Source organism: Heterodontus francisci, chromosome 47, assembly GCF_036365525.1.
Source record: "Heterodontus francisci isolate sHetFra1 chromosome 47, sHetFra1.hap1, whole genome shotgun sequence".
In the NCBI taxonomy this organism is placed as follows: Eukaryota; Metazoa; Chordata; class Chondrichthyes; order Heterodontiformes; family Heterodontidae; genus Heterodontus; species Heterodontus francisci.
The window spans coordinates 18602304-18614491 of NC_090417.1; the positions used below are offsets into that span (position 1 = coordinate 18602304).

A 12188-nucleotide genomic window follows, 5' to 3' on the forward strand; every position below is an offset into this window, starting at 1 on the left:
AGCTACCAATTAGAAAGTGAATAGACTCTTCATTACCTGATGGGATGATTCTTGGCTCGCAGTTAACTGGTCTTTACTCCCCTATGTCCAGCACTTTTACAAGTAAGAAACAAACGCGCTCAATTTTTTAAAAACACATTTTCTTTAATGGGCCGATGATTTTTCTCCTGAGTATTATTGCTGCAGTGTCCTGGAGATTAGCCTTTAGTTCCTGGAGACTCCAGGACAGTCCTGGAGGGTTGGCAACCCTGGGGGGGGGTGGTATTGAGGAGGAGCGGGGTGGAGGGTAAGAGATGGTTTCCACTTGTTCTCTCGGTAGCCTGGCCAATATTTTTTGCTTAGCCAACACCATCAAAAGAGATTGTCTGGGTCATTCATTTCATTTACTGTTTGTGGGAACTCACTGTGTGCAAATTGGTTGCCATGTTTTCAGTAAGGCACCCTGAGGTGTGAAACAAAGCTGAGTTCATCCCTTCTGTTACCCTTCACAATAAAGTTAAATTGCAAAGAACATACTGGTGGCCCAGCTCAAGCTAAACAAATTTATTCAACTCTCCTATCTCTGCCTTTCTGTTCCTGGTCTCTCTCTTTTTCTGTATCTTCCTGTTTATCATTGTCTGTCTGGCTCTCTCTCGCTCTCTCTCTGTCTCACTATCTCCCTCCCTCTCTGTTCCTGTCTCACTCGCTCTCTGCCTTCCATTCTGTCTCTGTCCCTCTCTCTCTTCTTCAGTTTGTCTGTTTCTTTCTGTCTCGCTCCATCTATCGCTCGATACAAATTTCTCTCTCTTTGTCTCTTTTGGTCCATTTCGCTGTCTTACAAACTCTTTGTGTCCATCTCCCTCTCTCACTTGCTCTATCTTTCTTTCTCTCTGTCCGGCTGTCCATTGCTGGCTTTCAGTTTAGTGGTACATTCCTCGTCTCCTACAGTGGGCATGTTGGTGCCAATGCAATTTTCTCGCTAGACGCAGTGGACCAGCTGATTGAAGCTGCCCTGAATCTCCATCCGCCATTCACACTGTCAGCAAGTACAGAGGCTGTGGCAAAGTGGAGACTTTGGGCAGCTTCAAACAGTTCCCTGGAATTAAAAGCTGTCATTTATTCTGAGGCAGGATCGTTAATGGAGTCAATATCCATTGCAAAGGTCTTTGCATTTCAGTGACACTGCCCAATACAGCTGGCAAGTTTAACGTTATAAATAACACCTTTGTAAATGACTCTAATGGAACTGGTTTGCAGCATTCATCCAGGAAATGTGTCAGCTGTGGCTCAGTGGGTGGCATTCTGACTTGAGTCAGAAAACCATGGGTTCAAGTCCCACTCCAGCAACTTGAGCCCAAAATACAAGCTGAAACTTCCTGTGCAGCACTGAGGGAGTGGAGTTGCCATCTTTCAGATGAGATGTTATACTGAGGTCTTATTGCCTCCTCAGTTGTATGTAAAAGATCCCATGATGCTATTTTGAAGAAGAGCAGGGAAGTTCTTCTTCTTCTTGTCCTGGCCAATATTTATCTCTCAACCAAATCACTAAAAACAAATTATCTGGTCATTATCACATTGCTGTTTCTGGGATCTTGCACAGATTGGTCATTGCATTTCCTATGTTACAACAGTGACTACACTTTAAAAGGGTGAATCTCAAACTAGTGTTTCAAACTTAAATAAGGGCAGTTAAGAGGCATGAAGGCAGAGCTGGCTAAAGTAAACTGGCAAATTAGATTAAGGGATAAGTCAGTAGAGATACAGTGACAGACATTTAAGGAGATATTTCAGAATACTGAGAAAAGATACATTCCAGTGAGAAAGAAAGACTCTTCAGGGAAGGACACTCCATCCGTGGCTAACTAAGAAAGTTAAAGAAACTATCAACTTAAAAGAAAGAGCATATAATTCTGCAAAGATGAGTGGCAGGTCAGAAGATTGGGCAGAATATAAAGAACAGCAAAGATTGACTAAAAGTTTGATAAGAACAAAGAACAAAGAAAGAAAAATTACAGCACAGGAACAGGCCCTTCGGCCCTCCAAGCCTACGCCGATCCAAATCCTCTATCTAAACCTGTCGCCTATTTTCTAAGGGTCTGTATCTCTTTACTTCCTGCCCATTCATGTATCTGTCTAGATACATCTTAAAAGACGCTATCGTGCCCGCGTCTACCACCTCCGCTGGCAAAGCGTTCCATGCACCCACCACCCTCTGCGTAAAGAAATTTCCACACATATCCCCCCTAAACTTTTCCCCTTTCACTTTGAACTCGTGTCCCCTTGTACTTGAATCCCCCACTCTGGGAAAAAGCTTCTTGCTATCCACTCTGTCTATACCTCTCATGATTTTGTACACCTCAATCAGGTCCCCCCTCAACCTCCGTCTTTCTAATGAAAATAATCCTAATCTACTCAACCTCTCTTCATAGCTAGCACCCTGCATACCAGGCAACATCCTGGTGAATCTCCTCTGCACCCTCTCCAAAGCATCCACATCCTTTTGGTAATATGGCAACCAGAACTGCACGCGGTATTCCAAATGTGGCCGAACCAAAGTCCTATACAACTGTAACATGACCTGCCAACTCTTGTACTCAATACCCCGTCCGATGAAGGAAAGCATGCCGTATGCCTTCTTGACCATTCTATTGACCTGCGTTGCCACCTTCAGGGAACAATGGACCTGAACACCCAAATCTCTCTGTACATCAATTTTCCCCAGGACTTTTCCATTTACTGTGTAGTTCACTCTTGAATTAGATCTTCCAAAATGCATCACCTCGCATTTGCCCTGATTGAACTCCATCTGCCATTTTTCTGCCCAACTCTCCAGTCTATCTATATTCTGCTGTATTCTCTGACAGTCCCCTTCAGTATCTGCTACTCCACCAATCTTAGTGTCGTCTGCAAACTTGCTAATCAGACCACCTATACTTTCCTCCAAATCATTTATGTATATCACAAACAACAGTGGTCCCAGCACGGATCCCTGTGGAACACCACTGGTCACACGTCTCCATTTTGAGAAACCCCCTTCCACTGCTACTCTCTGTCTCCTGTTGCCCAGCCAGTTCTTTATCCATCTAGCTAGTACACCTTGGACCCCATGCGCCTTCACTTTCTCCATCAGCCTACCATGGGGAACCTTATCAAACGCCTTACTGAAGTCCATGTATATGACATCTACAGCCCTTCCCTCATCAATCAACTTTGTCACTTCCTCAAAGAATTCTATTAAGTTGGTAAGACATGACCTTCCCTGCACAAAACCATGTTGCCTATCACTGATAAGCCCATTTTCTTCCAAATGGGAATAGATCCTATCCCTCAGTATCTTCTCCAGCAGCTTCCCTACCACTGACGTCAGGCTCACCGGTCTATAATTACCTGGATTTTCCCTGCTACCCTTCTTAAACAAGGGGACAACATTAGCAATTCTCCAGTCCTCTGGGACCTCACCCGTGTTTAAGGATGTTGCAAAGATATCTGTTGAGGCCCCAACTATTTCCTCTCTCGCTTCCCACAGTAACCTGGGATAGATTCCATCCGGACCTGGGGACTTGTCCACCTTAATGCCTTTTAGAATACCCAACACTTTCTCCCTCCTTATGCCGACTTGACCTAGAGTAATCAAACATCTGTCCCTAACCTCAACATCCGTCATGTCCCTCTCCTCGGTGAATACCGATGCAAAGTACTCGTTTAGAATCTCACCCATTTTCTCTGACTCCACGCATAACTTTCCTCCTTTGTCCTTGAGTGGGCCAATCCTTTCTCTAGTTACTCTCTTGCTCCTTATATATGATAAGGAATGAGAAATTAGAGTACGAGAGAAAGCTAGCTAGAAATATAAAAACTGACAGTATGAGTTTCTACAGCTATTTAAAAAGGAAAAGAGGAAGTAAAGTGAGCGTTGGTCCTCTAAAGAGTGAGTCTGGGGAATTAATAACGGAAAATAAGGAAATGATGGATGAATTGAACAGATATTTTGCATGTCTTAACTGTAGAGGATACAAATAACATCCCAGAAATAATTGTGAATCAGGAGGTGAAAGGAGGGAGGAACTTAAAACAATTACAATCACCAGGGAAAGCGTACTGAAAAAATTATTAGAACAAAAAGTTGATAAGTCCCCTGGTCCTGATGGACTTCATCCTCGGGTCTTAAAAGAAGTGGCTGCTGAAAGAATAGATGCATTGGTATTAATTTTCCAAAATTCCCCAGATTCTGGAAATGTCCCTTCAGATTGGAAAATAGTAAATATGACTCTTCTATTGAAGAAAGGAGAAAGACAGAAAGCAGGAAAATGCTGGAATCTATTCTGAAGGAGGTTATCACGGGGCACTTAGACAATCTCAGTGTAATCAGTCAGAGTCAACATGGTTTTATGAAAGGGTAGTCATGTTTGACTAATTTATTGGAGCTCTTGCGGAAGTAACAAACAACATGGATAAAGGGGAACCTGTGGATGTGGTGTACTTGGATTTCCAGAAGGCATTTGACAAGGTGCCACATCAAAGGTTACCAAGCAAAATAAGAGCTCATGGTGTAGGGGGTGACATATTAGCATGGATAGAGGATTGGTTAGCTAACAGGAAACAGGGAGTAGGGATAAATGGGTCTTTTTCGGGTTGGCAAGCTGTAACGAGTGGAGTGCCACAGGGATCACTGCTGAGGCCTCAACTATTTACAATTTATATTGTTACAAAAGTGCTTCTTTTGTTTCCTATATTTTCTGAGGATTTATTTCTGAAAGATTGAAGAAATGTTAAACTTTGGGGTTTTCAAAGGGGGTCATGCAAAGGCCACTTGACTTTGTAAAACAGTCCATGGAAATGTTTTGTAAAAGGGGTACTGAAAGGTCTTGTGAGGAAAACTAGCTTTTCCAGGAAACCACCTGACTTTCAGCAACAAGAACAAGCCTTTCTGACAAACTACCTGACTTCCAGCTCAATAAACAACAGAGAACTTTGGACACTTGGAGAAGTTGTTTCCAAAGAAGTGACAGGTCAAGATTGATGGAGGTCATTTTTGAATTGTTTTGAGTTGGGGTTGAGCGAGATAAAAAGGAAGAGAACTTCCAAGGAGAGAAGAGAATTCCCAAGGAAGGAGAGAAGACCACAACCCAGCTCAGCTTTCCAGCATCTCTCGAAAAGACCCTGAGAAGTCCACTGTGTCAACTCATTTTGTTGCTTGTCTTTGAAGAAAAGCCTGCTAAATTAATTCTCAATGCCGCCTGAAAAGAACTGTTCTGAAAGATCCCAGTGACCCGTCTACGTGTGCTCGGAGACCAGACTATATGCCAGTTTAAGAACACAACATATCTCATCTGCTGTTTCTTCAAGAATGAACAAGTATTCAGCCCAAGTGTTTTTTGTCTGTAATAGAACTCTAAAAACAAAAATCTCTATTTTTCCGGTTAACCAGTGTGTGTGTGTGTGTGTCTAAGGTAAAAAGGGAACTTTAATATTTCAATCTGTGTGTTTATGCTTTATTTCGTTACTGTTTAAGACTTTTTTTATAATAAACTGATAATTTTGTTGTTTATTAAAGAAAGCTGATTGGTGTGTTTTATTCTGGGATAAAAATAGAGTCTATGATTGACCGTGCAGGTAAATGGGAAAAATTTTAAATATATGTTGTGATCCATGGAGAAATGGAGCTCGAATAAACAGTGCACTGCTCCCACCTCAGTCCTAACAATATCAATGACTTGGATGAAGGGACTGAATGTATGGTTGCTAATTTGCTGGTGACACAAAGATAGATAGGAAAGTAAGTTGTGAAGAGAGCATAAGGAGTCTGAAAATGGACATAGATAGGTTACGTGAGTGGGAAAAAATTTGACAAATGGAATATAATGTGGGAAAATGTGAACTTATCCACTTTGGCAGGAAGAATAGTAAAGCAGCATATTATTTAAATGGAGAGAGATTGCAGAACTCTTGAGATGCAGAGGGATCTAGGTGTCCTAGTACACGAAACACAAAAAGTTAGTGTGCAGGATTAAGAAGGCAAATGCAATGTCCACAGAATCACAGAATTGTTACAAAGCAGAAATAGGCCATTCAGCCCATCGTGTCTGCATCGGCTCTCCGAATGAGCAATTCACCTAATGTCATTCCCCCTCCTTCTCCCTATAACCATGTGCATTCTTCCTTTTCAGATAACCTCAATTGAACCTACCTCCACCACACTCTCAGGTGATCTTATTGAAACGTATAAGATCCTGAGGGGACTTGACAGGGTGGATATCGAAAGGATGTTTCCCCTTGTGGGAGAGACTAGAACTACGGGACACAGTTTTAAATGGGCAACCCCTGAGTTTTAGACGGAGATGAGGAGAAATTTTTTCTCTCAGAGAGTTGTGAGTCTTTGCAACTCTCTTCCCCAGAGAGTGGTGGAGGCAGGGTCATTGAATTTTTTTAAGGCAGAGGTAGATAAATTCTTGACTAACAAGGGAGTCAAAGGGTATTGGGGGTTGGCGGGAAAGTGGAGTTGAGGCCACAATCAGATCAGTCGTGATCTTATTAAATGGCAGAGCAAGCTCAAAGGGGCCGAATGGCCTACTCCTACTCCAAATTCGTATGGTCATATGTTTGTCGTGTGTCATTGGCTGTAAAGGTCTTTAGGACATCCTGGAGTCATGAAAGGTGCTGTATAAACACAAGTTCATTCTTTTTCTTTATTGGCTCTTAGCATGGTTGATGGACATGGTGTGACTATACCTCTGGTGTCAAAGGCTTCATTAAATGCTCCAGGACAAGGTGGCTGATGGTGTGCTTTCCAGTAATGGCGATTTCATGAGTTTGTAACATGTTTTTTGGCCTCATCCACTAGTTCAAAAGGAAAGAAAGAGAGAAAATTAATCCAAATTGTAGTGCTCTAGCTTAGAGAGGTATTTCAGGATATAATGTGCTGGGTTTGAAACTCATCCAGCATATTTTTTAGATTAGAGATACAGCACTGAAACAGGCCCTTCGGCCCACCGAGTCTGTGCCGAACATCAACCACCCATTTATACTAATCCTACACTAATCCCATATTCCTACCAAACATCCCCACCTGTCCCTATATTTCCCTACCACCTACCTATACTAGTGACAATTTATAATGGCCAATTTACCTATCAACCTGCAAGTCTTTTGGCTTGTGGGAGGAAACCGGAGCACCCGGAGAAAACCCACGCAGACACAGGGAGAACTTGCAAACTCCACACAGGCAGTACCCGGAATCGCACCCGGGTCCCTGGAGCTGTGAGGCTGCGGTGCTAACCACTGCGCCACTGTGCCGCCCAATGGTGACATCTATGTTTTGACAAATTTGTATGCAACCACTTTCACCTGGAACTCTTGCCTCCAAATCAGAAGATTGTTGATTCAAATTCCACTCCAGTGACTTGAGAATGTAATCTACACTTCAAAGGTACTCCATTGATATTGTTGCCCTATCCTCTCAGAACCAAGGCCCCTCCCTTGCCCTCATCTTCCACTTGATACATTCAAAAGAACATCTTCGAGCACCTATAGCGTGAAGCCACCACAAAACACATCTTCCCCATCCCCTGCCTTTTCTTCTTTCTCTTCCAATCTCCCCTCATACACTGTCTCCACCCTCCTCTTATCCATGAGACCCAATTTCCTATTCCCTTGAGATTGCATTGTATAGAAGGTAATTGTCTTCATATACTTAGATCTCCTGGACTGCTTTTTGATGCTCTGAGGGAGAGGAATTTTGCAGAGTATGTTTTTTCCCTTCTTGGCCCCGTTTCTCTCTCTGTTCCATGGCTGTGGAAGGTGGGTGAGAAAAAAGAGAGAGGAGGTAATGTCTACTCGTGACCATCATAGTGTGTGAGACAGGCTGGAAGAACCAGCTGCTCTTCTCCTGCTCATCAATTTCATACATTCGTAATCCCAGTAAACTGCTGATCACCCAGCTTCCCATTCTGCCCCATGCCAGCTGATATTGGAAATGGTTCCACCTTCTTCAGTTCTGTCCTATGCCTTTCAAAACCATGAACAGTCTCCTTCTCAAAAAGCCTCCCTTGATCCCTCTTTACTGCCACCCCATCTCTAATCTCCCTTTTATTTTTTTTTTATTTTTTTATTTCGAGATACAGCACTGAAACAGGCCCTTCAGCCCACCGAGTCTGTGCCGACCAACAACCACCCATTTATACTAATCCTACATTAACCCCATTTTCTCTACTACATCCCCACCATTCTTCTACCTATACTAGTGACAATTTATAATGGCCAATTTGCCTATCAACCTGCAAGTCTTTTGGCTGTGGGAGGAAACCGGAGTACCCGGAGGAAACCCACGCAGACACAGGGAGAACTTGCAAACTCCACACAGGCAGTACCCAGAACTGAACCTGGGTCACTGGAGCTGTGAGGCTGCGGTGCTAACCACTGTGCCACTGTGCCGCCTCGGTCACTGTTTTCACCTCGGTCATCCATGCCCTTCTTTCCCACATTTCCGTATTTTGGGGTTGTGTCTCGGTCATGGCACAGAAATGGAATGCAACTTCTTCTCGAAAGGCAAATTCTTAGAAACAGAGAAAAATTCTAGCGTGGAGGGTGGCTGTTCAACACATTGTGCCTATGCCAACCAAAAAAGAGCTACCCAGTCTCATCCCACTTTCCAGCTCTTGGCCCATAGCCCTGTAGGTTTCAGCACTTCAGGTGGTGAGCCAAGTGTTTTTTTAAATGCGATGAGTGTTACTGCCTCTACCTCCCTATCAGGAAGCAATTGCCAGACCACTCCCCTCCCCTACCCCATCACAACTCTCTGGGTGAAAAATATTCTCAACTCCCTTCTCGTCTTCTTTCAATTGCTTTAAATCAAAGCCCCCTCGTTACTGACACCTCTGCTAAGGGAATCGATCCTTCTTATCCACTCATAATTTTATTCACTTAGGTCTCTCCTCAGCCTCCTCTGTTCCAAATAGAACAAACCCTCGCCTCTCCAATCAATTCTTAGAGCTAATATTCTCCAGTCTTGGCAACATCTTCATAAATCTCCTCGATATGTTCTCTAGTGTGATCACATCCTTCCTGTAATTATAGTGACCAGAACTGTATGTAGTCATCCAGCAATGTTTTAGACAGCTCGAGCATAACCTTCCTGTTCTTATGTTCTGTGCCTCAGCTGATAAAGGAAAGTATCCCATGTGCCTTCTGAAACACCTTATCTACTAGTCCTGCAACCTTCAGGGATCTGCAGACATGCACTCCAAGGTCCCTCTGTTCCTCTGCGCTTCTCAGTATCTGACCATTTATTGTGTAATCCCTTGCCTTGTCAGCCTTCCCAAAAAGCATTACTCTGGACTGAATTCCATTTGCCACTTTTTTGCCCACCTCATGAGTCCATTGATATCTTGTTGATGTGCCACTTCTTCACCTTCACGTCTAATGCAGCCGCAGTGAGACTCACCACATTGATAGACTCCACTGATACACTTCAGGGAGCTAAACGGCGCTATAAAATGCAAGGCCTTGCTTTTATTTTGTAGCAAACACCACAAATCAACAAGTGTTTCACGGTTTACCTTCGGTCTTTGGCCCCGAGATATTTTAGGCACGATAATCCACAAATATCTCAAGCCTCTTAAGATCAGGATGAACAGCAGGCCTCCAAGGAAGACTGTAAACGAGGAGCCGATAGCACCCCACCACATGTCCTGACTCATGATGCGGCAGTTGTGACTTGGTTGTCTGATGTCACTACCAGAATCACCAAAAAGCAGGTGGCTGATAGGATCAGTGTTGTTAAAAAAGACCATCTTCTGTCACTTCTCCATGTAGTTTCACACTGTCTTGCTGCTCTGACTGTCCTCACTGTGTCACATTTCAGACCTCTTGATGTTAACAATGATCCCATTGTGAGTCACTCTTCAGTTCTATTCCAATTGTAGAATGTTCGAGCATAGAAAGAGGCCATTTGACCTGGGTCATGCCTGTACCGGCTTTTGACGGAGCTGTCCAATTTCATCACACACCCCAGCTTTTTCCACATAACTCTGTGAATTAATCCTCTTCAAGTACATGTCCAATTGTCTTTTGAAAGTTCCTGTCTTCCTATGAAAGTGTCAGGTCGTGCCTTCAGATCTTCACAACGCTCTATGTGAAAAAGATTCTCCTCACTTCTCCTCTAGTTCTTGTGCCATTTATTTTAATCAGGATCTCTGAGTATTAACCCACTTGCCAGAAGAAATGGTTTCTCCCTACTTGCTCCATTGAAACCCCTCATTATTTTGAATCCCTCTGTTCCAGGAACATTGGACTTTGGAGCAGGAGTAGGCCATTCGGCCCCTTGAGCCTGTTCTGCCAATGGATAAGATCATGGCTGATCTGGTTGTGGTCTCAACTCTTGTCTGCACACTTACCAAGGCTTTGGCATCCTTCCTATAGCATGATACCCAGAATTGCACACAGCACTCCAGTTGAGACCTAACCAAAGATTTGCAAAGGTTTAGTAGGACTTCCTTGTCCTTAAATTTAATCCCGTTATTTACAAAGCCAAGTATTCCATATAATTTCTTAGCTACTTTGTCAACTTGTCCTGTCATCTTCAACGATTTATGAATATGCGCATCCAGGTCCTTCCGTTCTTGCACCCTCCTCAAAATACGACCATTTAGATTATATTACCTCTCCATGTTGTTCCTCCCAATATGTATCACTTCACACTTATCTGTGTTCAATTGAATTTGCTATGTGTTTGCCCATTTCACCAGTCTAAGTCCTCCTCAAGTTTGCTACTATCCTGTTCAATATTAACTACCTTACCAAGATTTGTATCATCCACAAACTTCAAAATTGCACTTCCTATATTCCAGTTCAGATCACTGATAAATAAGAAGGAAAGCAATCATCGGATTACTGACTGCTCGGGGAACTCGACTGCATATTTCCCTCCAGTCATCAAATATCCACTTGCTGCTACCTATCCCTCATTACATATCCAAGTTACCACAGTTTTTTTCATTCCATGTGCTTCTAGTTTGCAGTGATATTTATGGGGATACATTCTCAAATGCCTTTTGAAAGTCCACATATATAAAACATCTTCATCAGCCTTCTCTTGTTTCATCAAAGAACTCAAATCAGTGTGGTCAGACAAGATTTACATTCAACAAATCTGCTCTGGCTGCCCCTTTTAGATGTTGTCAGTGATCCCATTCAGAGTGACCTGCAGAAACCTCCAGCTGACACAGTCACAGACACGCTCACCCGACACACAGACATGCTAACCCGACACACTCACATGACACACTCACTGACGCATTAACCCGACACACTCACAGATGCACTACCCTGACACACTCACACGACACACTCACAGAAACACCCACCCGACACACTCATAGGATCAGCCACCCGACACGTTCATAGAAACACCCATCCGACACACTCACATGACACACTCACAGACACGCCAACCCAACACACTCACTGATGCATTAACCCGACACACTCACAGATGCACTACCCTGACACACTCACAGACACACTCACAGACATGCTAACCCAACACACTCAAAGACATGCTGACCCATCACGCTCACAGACGCGCTACCCTGACACACTCACACGACACAGATAAACGCACACAACACACCTGACACCCAGGGACACCCACAGACACACTCATACACAAACGGCATACTCACTGAGACGCACACCCAACACACCTGACCCCCGACACATCCAGAGACGCACTTACTTGACATCCTCACTTACATAGTCAAACTGCATACTCACAGACATATTCACCTGACACCTACTCCTGACCCACCCACAGACACACTCACTGAATGAAGCCTTTGGATTTGATTCGTACCCAGTGACCTTTCAGAAAAAAACATGAGCAGCGGGACTTGGGTACAAAGTGCATCATGTAATCGGCCGATTAGGCAGGGTGAGTTCCACAACTTTCCTGCTCTGGATAGCTCAGCTAGGTGACATTCTTCTATTCATCAACTCAGTTCTTGCACAGCCACAGAAAGAGCGAATTCCTGAGACATGAGAGGGGGCATCCATTGTCTATGGATTTGATCCTCCCATGTGCACAGAGGGGTTGCCAGCCCTCCAGAATTTCAAGTTAATGTCTAGGACACTGCTGGGAGCAAAGCCCAGGATAAAAGGCACAGGGGCAATCAAAAATTGAATGTTCTGTTCTCATTTTCTTTGAATACTTTTGT

At 43.7% G+C, this 12188-nt stretch overlaps 1 protein-coding gene across 8 annotated transcripts in view; it reads right to left on the reverse strand.

The window, feature by feature from the left end:
* LOC137357147 (calcium-activated potassium channel subunit alpha-1-like) overlaps positions 1 to 11824 on the reverse strand; it is a 129403-nt gene extending 117579 nt beyond the window's left edge. For 3 of the 8 annotated variants that reach the window (XM_068023240.1, XM_068023239.1, XM_068023233.1), the window contains exons 1-2: positions 11749 to 11802; positions 6709 to 6816 (exon numbers count right to left, since the gene is read on the reverse strand). In XM_068023240.1, the coding sequence (XP_067879341.1) occupies positions 6709 to 6816; positions 11749 to 11754 (114 nt within the window). In that variant the 5' untranslated portion in view covers positions 11755 to 11802. The other 5 variants (XM_068023237.1, XM_068023234.1, XM_068023236.1 and 2 more) reach the window with 5 other exon arrangements.
* Positions 11825 to 12188: the final 364 nt, after the last annotated feature.